At 41.5% G+C, this 17,861-nt stretch overlaps 1 protein-coding gene across 7 annotated transcripts in view; it reads left to right on the top strand.

Moving 5' to 3' along the window:
* The window catches only part of FRMD3 (FERM domain containing 3), a 247,202-nt gene that overhangs the window by 108,064 nt on the left and 121,277 nt on the right, over positions 1–17,861 (top strand). For 6 of the 7 annotated variants that reach the window (XM_081065847.1, XM_081065845.1, XM_081065850.1 and 3 more), the window contains exon 2: positions 9,768–9,872. The exons of the other annotated variant lie outside the window; for it this stretch is intronic. In XM_081065847.1, coding sequence (XP_080921973.1) covers positions 9,768–9,872 — 105 coding nt within the window. The remainder of the gene's footprint in view (positions 1–9,767; positions 9,873–17,861) is intronic. 7 annotated transcript variants of the gene reach the window in all.

Here is a 17,861-nt window from a genome sequence, read left to right as displayed (position 1 = left end):
TCACTAAGAATCATGTTCTGAAACACCCTGAGGGGTCAGCAAAGGTGCCATTTGCCTCTGGGGCACAGGGATATGTGATTCCAGTTACTAAGCAACTTATCCTTCGCGGCTGGGCTGGCCTCATTATTCTGTCTGGTACAGGGGAGCAAGTCTGTTGTTTTTAGAAAGAGAATTTTATGGTTTTCCGGTCCTTCCATTTGTGAAAGGAAAGAACCTGATGAAAAATCAGTAATACACAGGGACAATTTTGCCCCTTGTGTGGTGAGAATAAGATTAGGGGGGTCCCAACCTGAAGGGAAGGCTGTCAATAGAAAATTGAGGGGTAGGTGTCTGTCCATAACTTTCACACTTAGTCCAGTGAATACTGAGGAAAACTGTGCAAGAGACTTGTTGGTTGGATAACAGAAGAGCTTACTGAAAAAGAACTGTTCTCAAAGTGTGCACCCAGCATGTGAGGATCTGTGACTGGGGAGGAAAGAGCAGAAGTGTTAGGCATAGAAGAGAGTTTGAGTCTTGGGTTCAGCTCAGATATGTTGTTTGAGCCTGTTTTCCCATCTGTGTGTGTGTGTGTGGGGGATAATAACAGTGATTCCACCACAGTGTTTGTGAGGATTGAATGAGCTAATGCATGTAAATGGATTAGCACAGTGCCGGGCACATAATATGTGCTAAAAATGTTTGCTCTTACTGAGAAATTTGGATGGTTGTAATTGTATACAAGCATGTGTCGTGCCCACTCTGAGGAGTCTGACATTCTGATATGAAAGTTCTTATCCACCCTTTTCTGAACCAACATGAGAAGAAGCTGGTAGAGATTTCCCTGTGCTGATTAAGTGTTTTGTTTTTCTCCCTTGGGGGAGGGCAGAGGTTGAGTGACAAGGCAGAGAGCCATAGTCAGAGAGCAATTAGCAGCTTAATAAATGAGTGTCCAATGGGATGGAGGAAAATGCTAGAAAGGAAAATGCAAGCTAAGGGCAGCAAGAGTGGTCCCATTCTCCAACCAGTAACTTGCAAAATCAGGAGCAGGCATTTAACTCCATGTATCCAGCTTCCTGTTTGAGGCTGGATATTGTGTGCTTTTCAAGCTCCCTCTGCCACCATTTTCATGGCTGTTGTACTCAGCAGCCCATCTTTATTGGGGCTACTGTCTGGGAGCCTGGCAGAGAGACAGTTCACCGTCATGCCTGCAGACCCCTTGAGAAAAGTGATAAAACAAGAATTATGCAGTCATACATGGCAATAATAAGAGAGAACCCAGGCAGTATTTCATTAATTTCCAGATGAGGTCAGAGGACAGAGGTGTCACTGGATAGTTCGTGAGGGCTCTAATGTAGGGGCTGATCCTGTAGCACCTCCTCTACCATGAGCAGGCGAACACGTCAGTTACAGAATTTTGGTAGCTGGAGAGGAACTGTGCTTTGTTCGTGCAGGAGAATGTCATGAGTGAAACCATGATGGTGGAGTGATAAAATGAACTGTGAGGGAAATGTGGAAAATGAAGCAAAAGAAAAACAACAACAACCCCCAAACAAACATGCCCAAACAATAAATAATAACAACACAAAATAAAACTCAGCTGCTTGAACACCAGGTACATGCAGTTTACATGTCCAGATAGATGTGCCTGCGCTCTTCACTGAAGTGTGTCCTCGCTGACCTTGACTAACAGCAAAAGAGGACCTTTTGACATCCTGTTCATTGTCCGGTGGCCAAGGGAGTAACTTTCTGAGATGTAGCCTATAGCTGGGGAACAGCACTCCTGGGTTGAAAGATGTGTTCTGATCTGGGAGGGTTATCTCCAGGACTCCTTGGCTCACAGGAGAAAGAGCCACTTCGTCTTTCTTTCTTGAGATTTTAAAAATTAACCAGGGTTGTTCTCTGTGGGGCCTTCCTCCCTCCCAAGAGGCGTAGGTGGAATCTTTGGGGGTACTGGTTCTCCTCTTTTGCGCAAAGCATATGGATGTCAACTGGGCAGTGGAGTGCTCGACCCAGAGGTAAGGCTTTTGGACTAGCCCTCAAGACACATTAGTTCATCATGGAGAATTCTTTGCCTGGTACTCTGACTTTTGCCCTTCTCATCTCCCAACTTTGGCCATGTAGAAGGTGAGGAAATATTGGAGGCCCTTCGTAGGAAGACATAGGAACTAGCAGGTGTGGGCTAGTATTGTGCAGGCTCTGTATTGTGCATTGTTAAACAATGGACCAAAATGTTCTGTGGGTGCAAAGAGCTGGTAGGTTGCCTCTGATATTTTCCTTCAGGAAGCTCCTGTCTACTGTAAAGAGTTGCCAAAAAAGGCAGAAGACAGTTAAGGAAGAAAGCTGGTTCACAATAGCTGATAATGGCTGTTAAAATTCACATCAATCATTCTCTATATTTTTAGTTTCATAAAAAAGAAAACGCCCTTGGCTTGGGGTTTCTGTGTAGTCAGAAGAGATGTAAATATAACTAAAATGTTTATCCTCCTATGTGACTGATCACTTGAAGAAAGGGAGAGTGTGATAGTCGGGGAACACAGCCTACGCCTTTCAGTCTTTAAATATTTGTGATAAATCATTCTTGTGTGTGTGTCTGTGTGTGTGTGTGTGTGTGTGTGTGCGCGCGCGCGCAAGAATCCCCTCAGCACACAGAGGGTTGTTTCAGGGGCTGTGTGGGCTACAAACCAGCTAATGTCCTGACTACTGATATGAGAATATTCTAGAATGACACTGTTGAAGTGAAACATCATGCCTCCACAGAGTGGAAATTATGGACCACGTTGGTTTGGTCCTTTGCAAAAATAGGGAGTAGAGTTTGAGAGGGGGAAAATGCAAGAATTAGGAATGGAGATGGGTTGAAATCATACATTGCTAGAAGGTCAGCCACCCAAATGAGGCTGGTGCTAGGGTTGTTGGAAGGAGCTAATGACATAATCTCTGTTCAGCTGTTAGAAGTGGCCCTTAGTTAAGAGTCAGTAATTTTGTCATATTATCACACTGAATTATGACTTCCTGTGGGATGGCCATATTAGACATGTGTATGCAAAAGAATGGAAGACTTTCTGGGACTAACCTACTGTTCAGTAGGATCTGCTCTTTCCCTGCCCAGCCCATTCCAGTCCCAGTCTTCTCACCTTTGTCAGAATGCTTCTTTGGCAAACTACACCGAAAGTGACACTGATATGTGTTGGGCTGCTGCACAGTGCCCTTTAAAACGACATTACCTCTGTAGTTCTAAGTACACACTCGTGTTTGAGCCGCTCTCTGCCTTGGCTTACTCAGTTTCTCCCCCCTCCTCTGTCTTGGAAAGATGATTTCTTGCTGTAAATGAGGTTACCAACGTATCAGTAGGGGAGAGGTAGGGGATGGGGAGATAAAAGAGAAAGCCTTGTGGGTTTGACACTGGGGAGGGAATTTTGGGGTAAAGATTTCACAGTACCTGGAGGACACTTAAATGTGTCTAATGTATGCAAAGATTGAGCCATGCGGACTCCCATGGATGTATTAAGGCCACATGCATACAGTCTTTTCTTACATTCATCTTTGGCCTTGCTTATTTATTTATTTTTTATTGGTTTAGGCTGAGGGGAGTTTTTCCCTACCTGAGCAAAGCCTAGCTACAAGTGATTTTGAATTTCTTTATAGACCATTCAACAACTCTTGTTCTGGCTGCTTTATCTCACATCTTACATGTGCCAAGAGCTGCCCTGCCAGATTATTCTCAGAAATTGGAAGATCCTTCTGCCCAAGGCTCTCGACAGATAGATAGGACTAAGAAAGGGTTCTGTGCTTAATTGATTTCCTCAGCACAAGAAAAAAACAACACTCTGTTGAAATTTTAGAAAGGATGGGAGTTGAATTTTCTTTTAATTATTCACATGGGAATGTTAAGAATTGGGCCTGGCAAAGGCACTTGACCCTGAAACAGGAAGAAGAAAAAAGATGGGGAAGAACCTTTTGAGGATTGGGCAGTGGCAGAAATTGCTAAGAAGAACTGACACATCAAATATGATTTCCCAAGCGTCGGGATGGATCTGCGCGCCTGTCAGAAGAGAAATAACCCTGTGCCTGAGCACATACACTCAGTCTTTTAGAATGAAAGCTGCGGAAAACAGGAGAGGGACTGAAGGTGGAAAACACCCAGAAGAAAAATGAAGAGCAGGAAACTTTACTGACTCCAAGCCACCCTGCCCACTTATTTAACTATGGCACTCCTTGATAAGACCCTGTTGGGGATCCAGACAATGGAGTGGCTAACCCATTCTGGCTGCTTCCTCTTTTCATGGATGAACTTTGTCTTTCTACCTTAGGGCCCTTTAATATTCCCCTGGATACTACAAGGCTCTTGCTATGAGGATGACAGCGTATTTCTGTTTTCTCGAGTGCGTAGCGTAGGGGCTACCATGGACTTGAGACAGACATTCGGTTTTGATGCTTTACCGAAGGGCCTGGCTGAGTTAGGCAGCCACATGCATTTGCCTTTATTTTCATAGCCAAATGCTCAATTTCGGGCAACTGTTGATTTTTTAATTTTCCTGAGTGTCTGGTTTTGGTGGTTGCTTTGTTGTCATTTTCTGCTGTTTAGATCACTGCTACAGTCATAGCCATATCTCTCTCTTCCCCCAACTGAGGCATAATATGCTCATTATTACTATATAACAGATGTGTATTCAGAATTAGGTAATTCAGCTTCTCCAGATCTTGCTTCTATCTTTCATATGCCTGCAAATGTTTGAAGAACGCAACTCATTTTTTACCATAGCCAAGATGGAAACAGCTTAAGTGTCTATCAATAGATGATTGGATAAAGAAGATGTGGTACATATACACAATGGAATATTACTTGGTCAAAGAACCTTTTAATTTCTGTGTGAGAACCATAGATTCAACCATTAGAGGTCCCTCTGTTCTTGTTTTTCTTTACATTTCTCCACCTTTAAACAGCTTTAATATTATTTCTTCCCTTACTGTTTAGGAATGATGCAATTTTTTGAATGTATGCCACAGCCAAATTCAAATACCAGTTACTGTCCGCATCAGGAAGAGACAATTAGCAAAGCAATATATCACTTGCTACTTCAAATCCAATTATAAAAGCTAATTTCTTTCTAAAGAGATGCTTTGTTTTGGTTAAAGCTATGGTGCCTACTATAACAAAATATATGAATTTACACAAATATGCTAGAATTTTTTTTCGCAGAGGTATAAACGGAGAGCACTTTTATGCTGTGCAGTCAAGTCATAATCTTTCTTAAATTAATAAATGCTTGTCCTTCCCAATAGAAGCAGCACCATTTAGTTCACCGGTTCCTCATTATTATTCTCTGTTCATCTGCCTATGAAGGTGAATGGATCAGGGCCATTAATTCATGTGAGAAATGCAGTGCCTTGTGCCTGGAAGATGTACTCCCGGCAGCAAACTGAGTATTCAGTTGCTGTTTAGGACCTTCCAATTTTTTAGAAGCCCCTTTGCAGTTTCTGGGTGTCCAGGTGGAAATGGATTCTTCCTTCTCAGGTAGAAGAATCAGCAGAGATGGACAATTCTGCTCTGTCCCAGATGCGCATTTGTGGAGGCCACCACTTCTCAAGAGCAACTCCTGTGTGCATAAGGTGCCAAGCAACAGGGCCCTTTGAACAAGAACCTCACAACCTTTCTTACCACAGAAGTGGCAGTTCCACTTCTGTTTGTCAGAGAAGGTTCCTAGGGGCACAGTGGCAACCCCAGAATGAACTGTTCCCAGCATCCTGGGTCTGTACTTTTGATTTTTCTGGCCGTTGCCTGCTCCCCTCATCTCAGTGATACTCCCTAAAGTCTCTGGTCTGTGTTGGGCCCTTCTTCCTCCCATAGGTCCTAGCACTTCAAAGGCTGTGCAGTGGCCTTACAGGGCAGCTCAGCTCAAAGCTGTGTCCACTGAGGACTTTTCCTGGCTGTGAGGATGCTCCCAAACACTTCCATGGACAACTCTTTCCAGGGACTCTTTCGAAAGCCTCTAGTTTGCCTCAAATCAGGGTTGAAAACTCAGATTTCTCCAGGGGTCAGGGAGGTGTGGGAAATAGAAGACGTGGAAGATAGGAGGAGTGGGAATGTGGTGGACTGCAGGGTTCATTTTCCACAAAAGGGGCAGCTGGTACTGAGTTCTAGCAGACTCTGTAGTCGAGCTTCCAGACCCTCTAGCTTTTCAAGAGCAGCCAGCATCCAGAGTTTATGTGTATCCTCCCAGCTTAAGCATACAAGAGCACTGTTTGGGACAAATTGAATTTGTTGGTAGATGGACTCTGGTCCCTGATTTGTTAGTCGACAATCTCTGTGATGGTGTTTCACACAAGCACTGTTGTCCTCTCTGTATGATTCCACTTGGTCTGAGGCATTGATTTACCTTCTCTCCCGAGCGGACATTTTCTTCCACAAGCAGAAAAGCCAATTTGTGTTGGCTGAAACAACAAGGAATTCTGTTGACATCCCTGTAAGTTCATACTTCGGGTGAACTTCGTGACTGATAATCTGGAGACACAAATTCCATTTCCCTGTAAATGTTTCGGCTCCACTCTGTGTCGGCTTCATCATCACGCAGGTTTCAAGATGGCTGCAGCAGTTCCAGACCTCATTCCTCTGTATATCAATGTCCAGAGGGAAGAGAACGTCTCTTCCGAAAGCCCTTTCAGAAGAGTGAAAACGAGCCATTCCAGAAACACCAGTCAATTGCTTCTCATGTCTCATTGGCCTGACCTGGGTCATGTGTCTTTTCCTGAACCAACAGTCAAGAGGGGTGGGGTTACCCTTATACCAGCCAAGCTTGAGCCCTGGAGGTAGGGGTGGGTTATAGTTTCCTGAGGCTCATGAACTTCACATGTTCCTCTGTGTGTGTGTGTGTGTGTGTGTGTGTGTGAGTGTGTGGATTTGTTGTGTGTGTATACACATGTGCATACCTGAAAAAAATCTGGGTTCTATTAGGAAAGACAAAGGGGTGTATGGATGCTGGGGAATTAGCCAATGACATATTAGCTACTATAATGTGGTTTGTATTTTATAATACTGCCGCTCTGCATGCCTGGTGTGGCAGTAGATAACCCAGTGTTCGTTCCTGTCAGTGTCCAAATTCTCGTAACTGGGGCACTTGATACTGCTCCCAAATCCACATATTGTTGTTTTCTTCCATCTCCACATAGAGATGGGAAGCAGATGGGCAAATTGAGTTCCTACAACAGCTTGGGCATAGGTGTTAGACCAGGGTTTGACACACTTACAAACAAACTTAACATTTCTGAGCCCATTTGAAGAAAGTGTAACATGGGGGAGAATATTAATGACCTCAGTGGGTCGTTAGTAGATGAAATGAAAATGTAATACAGCTCTTGGTGAGTGTTTAATAAATAGTAATTATCATGATTATATTCATACCTTTATTCCCGAAGGTAGCTACTTAAGCTCTAAACCTGGGTGTATAGCAATACATTAAGTATTTGGGGGTTGGTACGCTTTTTCTCACTTACCCATTTATCTAAAAGGTAATCAAATATCTTGGCTTAGAGTTTTAGGAAGTTGGGATTGAAGTCTGTCATACTTTTTCAATGATGACAAGCCATGACTGACTTAGCCAGTTGATTTTTATTGCTCTTTTTCTTTTTTTTATGTGTATATATTTTTTATTTATTTTTTTGTTGAGAGCCCACTGGCCCATGTGGGAATCGAACCGGCAGCCTTCGGAGTTAGGAGCACGGAGCTCTAACCGCCTGCGCCACCGGGCGGGCCCTATTGCTCTTTTTCTTTAAGCACAAATATATTGTTTTAACTTTGCCACTGGCCTGGGGGGTGGAAGTATATTAATCCTCAACAATTAACTGAAAGAGGAATGAAGCCAAAGAATCTAGCTGTTCGTCTCTCTTTTCACTTTTTCTCTCACAGATGCCAATTCTGGGAGGTGAGTACTGTTCCTCTCAAGTCCCTTGTACCTACAGTGATCTATGAAATTGAAGACAATGCTAATGGTAGCTGTCATGAAAAATCAAGGTCTGCTCAATCCCATGTCATTCCAAGGCATTGCCTTGACTCATGTATTTTGTGTGTCTTGTATGTAGTGGGGGTAGTCCACCAGAGTAAATCCTACTGCAGAAAGCTTGGCGATCCAATCATAAAGTGATGAACTCATGTGTTATGTTCCGTGATTTGGTCCTGCAGCAGCCTCTTTAAGATGGTTAGATTACAGTGTAAATCTGTAAAAAGGAACAAAATCCATTGAGTGTATTCTGGGCATTGGATTTAGCTTTCATCAGATATAGTTGGTTATTTTGGGGCTCCTGGGTTAAAAAACAATTACAGAGACTGAAAAACAAATTTCATTTTGATGTTTTGCCCCTTTTGAGCGACGTCAATTGGGTCCTCTTCGAAAGGAAGTAAAGGCTCAGTGATCACTCAAAATTAAACTCAAAAGTGACTTCAGGAAAATCGAGGCTTCATACCACAATATGGGCTTGTAAGTTCCACTGCTTCATTCAGTGCAGTGTATCCCAGGCTTTTTCATCAACTTCCCCAGCTGATGGTAGTAGTTTCTAATGAAAAGGTAATCATGTTAACATAGACCAAACTGACCTTCCAAAATTACTTTCAGTGGATTTGGAAGAGTGGCTCACTTAAAGTCTCCAATTTCTTCATTTATTTTTATAGGTCACATTCCATCCCTAAAACACTCCATGGGTCTGTCAGCGACTTTGATTGAAGCAGAAATTTGTCTTATCAAATATCCTGATGAGGGCTTGGAAGGGCCTTTGCTATTAAAAGGGTTTTGTTGTAATGATATTTATCTTAATCAGATTTGGCTGACACATCTCTCACTCAGAATTCTAGAAGGAAAAATAATCTAACTGACTCAGAAGTTATCTAGCCCAACCAATGTATTTTACTGCTGTGGAGTTCGGCTCAGGTCACCATGCGCAGTCTTTGAATCCCAGTTCTGAGTTATCCCTTTTCTCCCACAATGCTTTCCTGTGTTGATTTATGGATATGACATGATGGCTGTGAGGCCTGAGATAGCAGGTTTTCCACCTTTTCTGGTGGGAGTCAGGGTGTTCCACCTGATGCCATTCATTGTGTTTCCATATCATCTAGACCCTGTCTTCTAGCAGAGTTTTAGTGGACTCACCCATGCTCCAGGGAGACAAAATGGCATGTTAGGAGCCCGATTCTGCAGCCTCGCGGCCTGGGTCAAATCCTACCTTGCTCTGTATATGTTGTGTGACTTTGGGCAACCCACTGAGCCTGTCTGTGCCTCAGTTTCTTCAGATGTAAAATAGGGACCATCCTCCTAGGATCATTGTGAGGACTGAATGAGTGAATGCCTCGAGAGCAATTGGAGCATGCAGTCAGATGCGTTGTGTGTGGAATTGTGTGTGGGTTTGCAAACTATGGGTCTCCCCTAGGTACTGAGTTGTGAAATCAGTGTTCTGAATCATAAATGGCATTAGAAAAATTAACTGGTTATAGTAGAATAAAATAGAACGTATATGAGTGCATGACATTTATGCAGGTCTTGTTTGGTGTCTCTTTTGCTCCTCTTTTTGGTGTTCCTTTGTGTGTGTGTGTGTGTGTGTGTGTGTGTGTGTGTTTGTGTGTGTGTATAACACCTTACAGTGTAAAATTTATTGCTCACTGTGGATTATATTTAGGAGTTTGGAAGCCTTTGCTCCCAGGACTGGAGTGAGCGAATCCATTCCTCTAAGCACAGATCTATCGGGGTGATGAGGCATGAATATATAAGGTGAGCTCTGGCTGAAACTTAAATGTGCTTCCTTTGCAGAGGGAGACCAAAGGGCAGTTTCTCATTGACCACATCTGCAATTACTACAGCTTGCTGGAGAAGGACTACTTTGGCATTCGTTATGTGGACCCAGAGAAGCAGCGGGTAAGAACTGACCTCTGTAAATAAATAAATAAATAAAAAAGAGCTGACCTCGGTCTGGACCCATTTTAGGGAGTCACTCAGGCTGTGGGTGCTGAAGAGTTTCCTTTCAGAACAATTAAGACGCATTCTTGTTCTCGTGGTTATTGGCCACAGGAACTGACCAGCCTGGGGGTGTGTGTGTGTGTGTGTGTGTGTGTGTGTGTGTGTGTGTGTGTGTGTGTAAGAGTCTGGCATTGTACCCACTGCACTGGGTAGGGCAGGAGAAGGGAAAACTTACTTTAAACCTTACCAGAAAGCTGCTCACACCTGGCTGAAGAGAGAATGTTCCTGTGCACTTTGAACCCAAAGTTTACCAAAGCTCTTCAAATGATGGCTACATAAAATTTCTCCTTTACCCATCAAGAGATTGATAGACAGGGAACAGGGCAGTGAGTGCTTAATGTGTATAAGGTTTTCTTTTGGGGTAATGAAAATGTTTGGCACTTAACATAGGTGGTGATTATACAACACTGTGAATATATTAAATGCTACTGAAATGTGTACTTTAAAAGGGTTAATTTTATGTCATGTGACTGTCACCTCAATTTAAAAAAAAGCCTTGGCAGATGAAGGGTTTGAAAGCTGTTCCTTTGGTACCACTAAATCTGACAACCCCCATTGTATCCCTGCTTCTGGACACACCTATCTTTTCTGGCCTCTGTTGGTGTGTAAGAGTGAACAGGGGAGTCTGTGCTATGGTACCAGCCTAAGTATGTTCAGGCATGGCATGTGCCAGACTCACAGGGATGCGTGCTCCTCACATCCAAAAGGACTCACGAATCTCCATCTCAGCTCCCATCACCTGGGGTTTCTCATTCTGCAGACCTACCATGGATTACAGCTATGGGTTAGAAGGCTCTGTACCTACTCCGGTCTCTGCTTCTTACCTTGTCCCACTGCCAAACAGGACAGTGTGTGAAAGGGTCAGCTGATGGTGGTCAGGGATGTGGGGACAGGTCCCCTCTGACTTCCTTAATTTGTTCTCTTCCTTACCAGTGTCCCTGGTCATCTTCCTGTCCCCTCATCCCTCCACATAACTTCACCTGTTTCTGGGATATTTACTGACCCAATACAATGAGGAGGGGCTCACAGAGTATACTTTTTTTTTGTAAAGAAGGAGGCTGTTGAAGGAGTAGATTAGATTTTCTTCTGAATCCTGAAGAATTGTACTTAGCTCTGAGAGTCCAGTAGAACCTAATCTTCTCTGAAGGGACACATTGCAGTGGCTCAGAAGAAGGGGATTTTGGTTTCCTGTAGCACTTGCAGAAACGCTTTAACTGAGTGAGAGGAAAAGAGCAGGACACTGATGAGGATGTTGGGCTGACATGAGGTCACAGAGGGGCTTGTGTGGCATTTACTACTGATTAACTATGGTTTCCAGACGGGGCACTGCAACAAAATCCCATCAGGTGTTTGCTAAATATGCTTAGTGTGGACCCTGTTCTAAACCTCCTGCATCAGAATCCCTGGGGCTAGGGCCAGGAACATGTATTTTAACACGTTCTGATTCTGTTTTTGATGCAGCCATCCCAACTTTCGTCTCCTGACAGTGTTGGGGATAAAGACATTTATAGACATAACTTCTCATGGCCTATGAAGATATTACCCTTTTATGGAGAGAGAACAGGCTCAAAGATGTTGTTACTTGCCCAAAGTCCCACAGCTAGTGATGGCAGTGAGTATTTGAATTTAGGATCAGGGGTCAAACCCTCATCCCTAGGGGCCAGACAAACTCTGAGGACTGTAACCACTGAAAATAAGTTATTTTTGTGTAAAATTCCATTCTGAATTCTAAACAGCCAACATGCAGAAGTAATTCTAGCTACCATTAGTTGAGTATCTATCATGTGCCAAGAATTTAACTCACATGGTCTCTAGTCTTCCCCAAAACACTGCAAAGAAGAAGGAAACTGAGGTGCAGAGAGGGTCAGTGGCTTGCCTAAGGCCACACGACTGGTAATTGTTGGATAAAGGATCGGATTTAAACCTATATTCTTTCTATTCCATCTCCCAAATGAAAATTTGAAACATAGTCAAGACTAGGGATCTGTAACCCTTTTCTATAAAGACCAGATAGGAAATATTTTCAGCTTTATGACCCACACAGCCTCTGTTATAATTACTCAATTTTTCTGTTCTAGTGGAAAGCAGCCATAGACAATACCTAAAGTAATGGCTGTGGCTGTATTCCAAAAAACCTTTTTTTTACAATAAAAGCATTTTACAAAAAATAGGCAATTGGCTATAGTTTGCTGATCCATTGCCTAGACAATAGCTGGAAACCACTTAAATGCATTAGCCATTTTCATTTCTTTTGACTCTCTCATTGGGGAGATATTGGATAAAATATTAAGACAGGTCTTTAGAATTGGAATCAGAGATATCAGTATGAACTCATTTTTTTTAAAACAATGATACAGAAATAAGTATAGGCATGTATGTGTAAGTGGGCTAGTACAAGTACATTTATTTACAGGTTCTGTCCACTGAGATGGCCTAGAATCCATGACACGACAGTACAATGAGCATACCTAGTCCCCAGATCTTGGTTTCTAAATACCATTCTCCAAAAAAAGGGACAAAGGCTTCTGGCAGAAATAGCTGATCCTCACTCAGGCTGGGATAGGGAAATCACAAGATGAATCTGAAGCATCTTGTGGTGCCAGAAGGTAAGCAAGTGCTCAAAAAGCTAAGAGATAGGGCCCTAGGAAAAGCAAAGAGCCACCCTAAGAGAACTGCCAGTAGCCCAAACTGGAGCAAAAGGAGTGGCAAAAATAAATAGCAATAGTATTAAATTATAATCCATAGAATATAATAAATATCCAGGAGTCCATACTAATATGAATAAAATAACTGAATAAATAAAAGAGGGAGAAGTGGCAGCTCTTCATGACAGAAGATTTACAATTGATACATGTAGAAGGAATGAGAGAAATAGGTTGAAACTGACATTAGAACACCACAATAAAATTGTGGGCAAGAGCCAATGGTGAATGCTAAAATTCATGGGTAATAAGGCATACCAACATCACACGCCCCTCATGTCAGACACGGAGAAGGGACGACTCTCTGTGATGTCTTTCCCAATAATGCCTAACCTTATTCACATCTTGACGAAAAACCAGACAAACTACAGTGAGAGACACTCTCTGCAATAACTTAAATAACACTCTTTAAAAGTTTTTAAGTTATTAGTTTTTAAAATCAGTACTTTTTAATGGAAACAACTTGACCAAAAATCTGTCACAGAATTTTGAGACCCATTAAAACAAAGTTTAATGAAAAAAAAGAAAAGAGTGTTAAGGTCAAGGGAGGCAAGGAAAGACTTGGAATCTCTCCCACATTAGGGAGACACATCAACTCAGGCAACGTGGGATCCCGGATTGGATTCTGGAATAGAGAAAAGTGTTAGTGGTGAGAAAACTGATGAACTCCAGATTAAGTCTGTACCTTAGTTAATAATATTGTGTGAGTATGTTTCTTAATTTTGATAATTGTGCTGTGGTGATATAAGATGCTGACATCAGGGGAAAATGGATGAAGGTTGTGCTATACTATCTTTGCAAGTTTTCTATGTCTAAAGTTATTTTTTTTCTTACAGCTTTAGTAAGTCTTTATTTTTTGGTTTTTAATTAAATTTATTGAGGTGACATTGGTTAACAAAATTATATAAATTTCAAGTGTACAACATTATAATACATTTTCTGTATATTGCACTGTGTGCTCATCAATCAAAGTTTAGTGTCCTTTAAAATTATTTTTAAGTTAAGAAAGAAGGCTTTAGGTTAATGTGCTTCATTGTTCTTTATAGTTTGACTTGATTTAGCTTAATTTTTAGTGTCCAGGCTTGGGTAGTAGATTAGTGAAAAAAGAAGTTACCCCAAAACAAAACTATCTTATCTGATATATCCATTCAGTTGTTCAGTAGGCTGCCTGAATAGTTTTGTTTTTCCCCTGCATCATAGAGCTGTTATATAGCCTTTTGATACTGAGGCTATATTGTGAATGTAGTTTCTATATGGGTTGCAGAGCAGTTGCTACACGGAAGTGAGTGGACTGTGTACTCGGAAAAATGTGAATTAAATCCTATCTCTGCTGGTTAATAAACTGGGATATCTTGATTAAGTTATTGACCCTCTCTGTCCTGATTGTTAAAACAGGTAGCAATACCTACATGTAGGGTTGGTATGGGACTTAGAGATAAGGTATGCAAGCGCTTCACAAATGATATATGCTGAGTACATGGTATATGTTATTTTTATTACCAATTATTAACACGACGACTATGCATGGACTGGGTGTAGGTGAGGCAATTGCATGAGAAAATAGGGCCATAATTAGCAAGTCAAAAACCTAGAAATGTTAGTAACTTCTTTTAAAGGCTGGATGGCCGTTATTATGATCTTTGGGGAGAGAAAGGGGTCATAAACCTTGGATAATAAGAAATAGCTCAAAGGCACAAAGACATGTTGATATGGGAATTTTAAACAGAGATTAATGGACCAGCAATGTTTTTTTAATAAACTTGTGTACTTTTTCTCAATGGAAAATAAAACTAATGAATTATTTGGATTGAAATCTAATCAACAGAGAAAATCAAGTTAGTTAGGAAAGCTGAAGTGGAACTTACCTCTGCTTTGGGCGTTGGTGGTTTGCCTACAATGCTTCACAACTTGATTTACCGCAAACCATTGTGGAATATTAAATATTTAGCACTATTGCATTTGGAACACCATATGTTTCACAAGATGTCTCATGCCCCATATGTTTTGAGAGTGGTGAGGACTGACTCAGTAAATGATGACTATCTTTTGCTATTTTAATGGCAGAGTTTCCATTATTTTTAAAATTTGAGGCAGGGTGGAGTTGATTGACTAGTAGTCAATAAAAATCCTCCTCAGTTTTGACTACATTCGTCTTCTGAAGAACTCATACCGTCTCAGTTGCCTGCCATTAGGGGAAAGGTCGGTGGTATTCTCCTCATTTTATTGAAGAGAAAGCTGGGACTGTAAGTTTGGAAGTCCTGGAAGAAATAATTCCAGAAGAAAAAGGTACATTTAGCTTCAGTCAAGGTATTTTTTCTTAAATGTAGCATATTATTTCTACCACTTTTGCTCAGGTGTTTGGGTAACTTCTCTTTGGAAAGCTGAAGTTTTGAAATAGTTGGATTTTATAATTCTCAGTTTCTATGGCTATGGTATGAGATGTCCATTGTTCTGGATTTCCCTTCTTGTTCTTCCACCCTTTTTCTCTTTCCCAAACTGAGCTAGGGAAGTCACCCCCAGTGCCCTAGAAATGAGGACCCCAGCCCAGCTGGAGGAGAAATGATACCAGGGCTTGGATGGAGGATGTCAGTTCACAGTCTGCAGGGACACTGGACCCAGAGCTTTTGATTTTAACTTACCTATTTCTAAGCATCTCTTGAACCCACTTACATCAATGTCATTAACTTTTCTGATTTAAGCACCTTTTTGACTCAAACCCAAAGACAAATTCACTTTGGAAATCCACACCCCGGGGGCAATCTCCTGAAGCACCCTTGTGTTAAGGCATTGTGTGCCATGTGGCCATGGGACACACTTTCTGATAGGATGACCTGGGAAATCATGGGTGCAAAGACATGCTGAACCCTAATGACACCCTCTCCCAAACGTAACTACAGACCTGAGGTTTTTATGCTGGTAACCAGAAAAGACGAGTTAGCTTACCAGTGAGTTTTATTAATAATGGGAAAACACTTTTTCTATGTTAGAGCAATTTGCTTTTGTTAGAGGCACCTTTGTGAAGGACATAGGATAGAATAAAACCAGGCCCAGTGATTTGAGGTTTCCCTCTGGGGATGGTGCCAGGAAACCAGACAGCATTATGTCCCAACAGCTGCTCCTGCCATTGAAAGGCTGCTTCCTGCTCCTGGGGACAATTGTTTCACAGATGCTTGTTACTAGGAATGAAAGTGGTATCTAAGTTTTAGGGCAGCCTTGCACTGAAGAGAAGGGTTGTACTGCTGCCCCAAGTCACTGGTCGTGAATTTGTCTGCTTAATGAGTCCTCTTTTGTTTTTAAGTCTCAGTAGGTATTAAATAATCAAGACTGCTTAGATACCTATTTTGGGAGGGGTATGGACAAGTAGCTTGGTTTTATCGGAAAGGACTTTGGGAACTCAAGTTACAAGGAACACAGCACTATCATAACAGCTTGAAAACTGGACATATAGTCTAGTAGTTCAATTGTGGCTCAGGGTATTAGCATTGATAGATGTGGGGAAATTGTCATATTTCTGCAGTAGAAAGCAGAACTTGCTCTTTAACTAAAATGATTGTTCATAATCGATTCTGTCTACATCTGATGCCCTCTCTTGGGGAGGGATGTGAAGCCTGATAAACACAGGTTGCAATATGGAAGTTAGTTAGCCAACTGGGATGTCTTAATTTTAGTGAAGGGAGGAACAAACACATGAACTATTTTTTGTTTGTTTGTTTGTTTGTTTGAGCCAAAAGACAGACATAAAAATAAGTGGGGCTGGGAAAATGGCATTTTATTCCTGTTTGAGTTAGGAAAGCAGGAGGATATCCAAGGTAAGACAGTCTTCCTCCTTGGTGGGGAGAATCTCTTCGGCTTAGTTCAGATGAGAACAGAAATTAATTAGGGAGATAAGGGTTAAATGAGAGAAGCATCATTAGTGAGACAAGCACTTGCTGGAGGCCTCCAGCAGGCAAGAACATCAGAGCTGACTGGAGACCAGCAGATTTGGAAGTTTCAAAATAGCTTTAAAGACGGTTTTTCAGTCAAACTGGGAAGAAGGAAGACTAGAATGTAACTATGATGTATAACCTGGAGAAATAAGAACAATATAGGTTAGGATATGACAGTTTGAAGCTGGCTTTTATTTTTCATGCATACTCTAGCAGATGTCTCAATTGTAAATGTGTGTTGTATGATGTTGAGCAGACTCTTAATCCAGGCCTCAATTTCGTTATCTGTAAAATGGGAATACTAATAGTACCTGTGCTGTACGGTGGTTGTTTAAATGCATTAGTCCATATTATCGACATATGTAACTGATCTTTTTACTATTCCGTGCTTTAAAGAGTTTGTGAAGGTCCATGGGTCTGGCAGATAAATCTTTGACCTTAGAACAGTTTGATGACCATGTTAAATTTATATGACTTGATAGAAAATGTTACAGAGTGGGAAATTCCATTGTAATGAGCTTGAAGGAATGATTTCCCTTGTGATTGCATTTTGGTATCCTAGTGTACTTTAAATAGCAATAAATGATTTTACAACCTCTATTGCAGTTTTGGGCTACTACTATTTTTTTTCTTTAAGTGTACATTAAGTAATTCTTGGATGTAGAACAGCGGTTGGAATACAAAGGTCAGACTGGCACCCATTTGTTTTTGTAAATAAAGTTTTATTGGAATACAGCTTATTCTATTCATTTATGTATTGTCTATGGCTACTTCCATGTTCCAATGGCATAGATGAATAGTTCTGATAGAGATCATGTGAACCACAGAGCCTAGCATATTCACTATCTGGTCCTTTAGGGAAAAAACGGTGCTTATGTTTTCTTAGGTTTCCTGTTTCTGCCTCTGTTTTCTACAGTGTTTCTTCTCCTGGCTGTTACTTCTATTTTGCTCATACCTGAGAACCTAGAAGGCAAAAGCAGTTATGGCTGAAGGAGTCAAAAACACTCCACCAAAGCAATGAAGGTTTTCTTACATAGATTGACTTCCAAAAGGACAGTAACTTTTGAGTGTACCTGATCTACAGATATTTTTGTTGTTACCGTTGTGTCATAGATTTTATTGAAACTGAAGTAGAAACCATTGTTACTGGTAGCTAAATAATTAAGACCTAGCTCTAACTTTTCTCTGCAGAACACTGGTAAGGCTGCATTTATTCAGATGGCATTCTTCCCCCCCCCCCCCCCAGTAAAGGCTAAAGG

This window comes from Rhinolophus hipposideros, assembly GCF_964194185.1.
Source record: "Rhinolophus hipposideros genome assembly, chromosome: 11".
Classification (NCBI taxonomy): domain Eukaryota; kingdom Metazoa; phylum Chordata; class Mammalia; order Chiroptera; family Rhinolophidae; genus Rhinolophus; species Rhinolophus hipposideros.
Note: the sequence above shows the minus strand (reverse complement) of the source record. Positions and strands in the feature narration are given on the sequence as shown.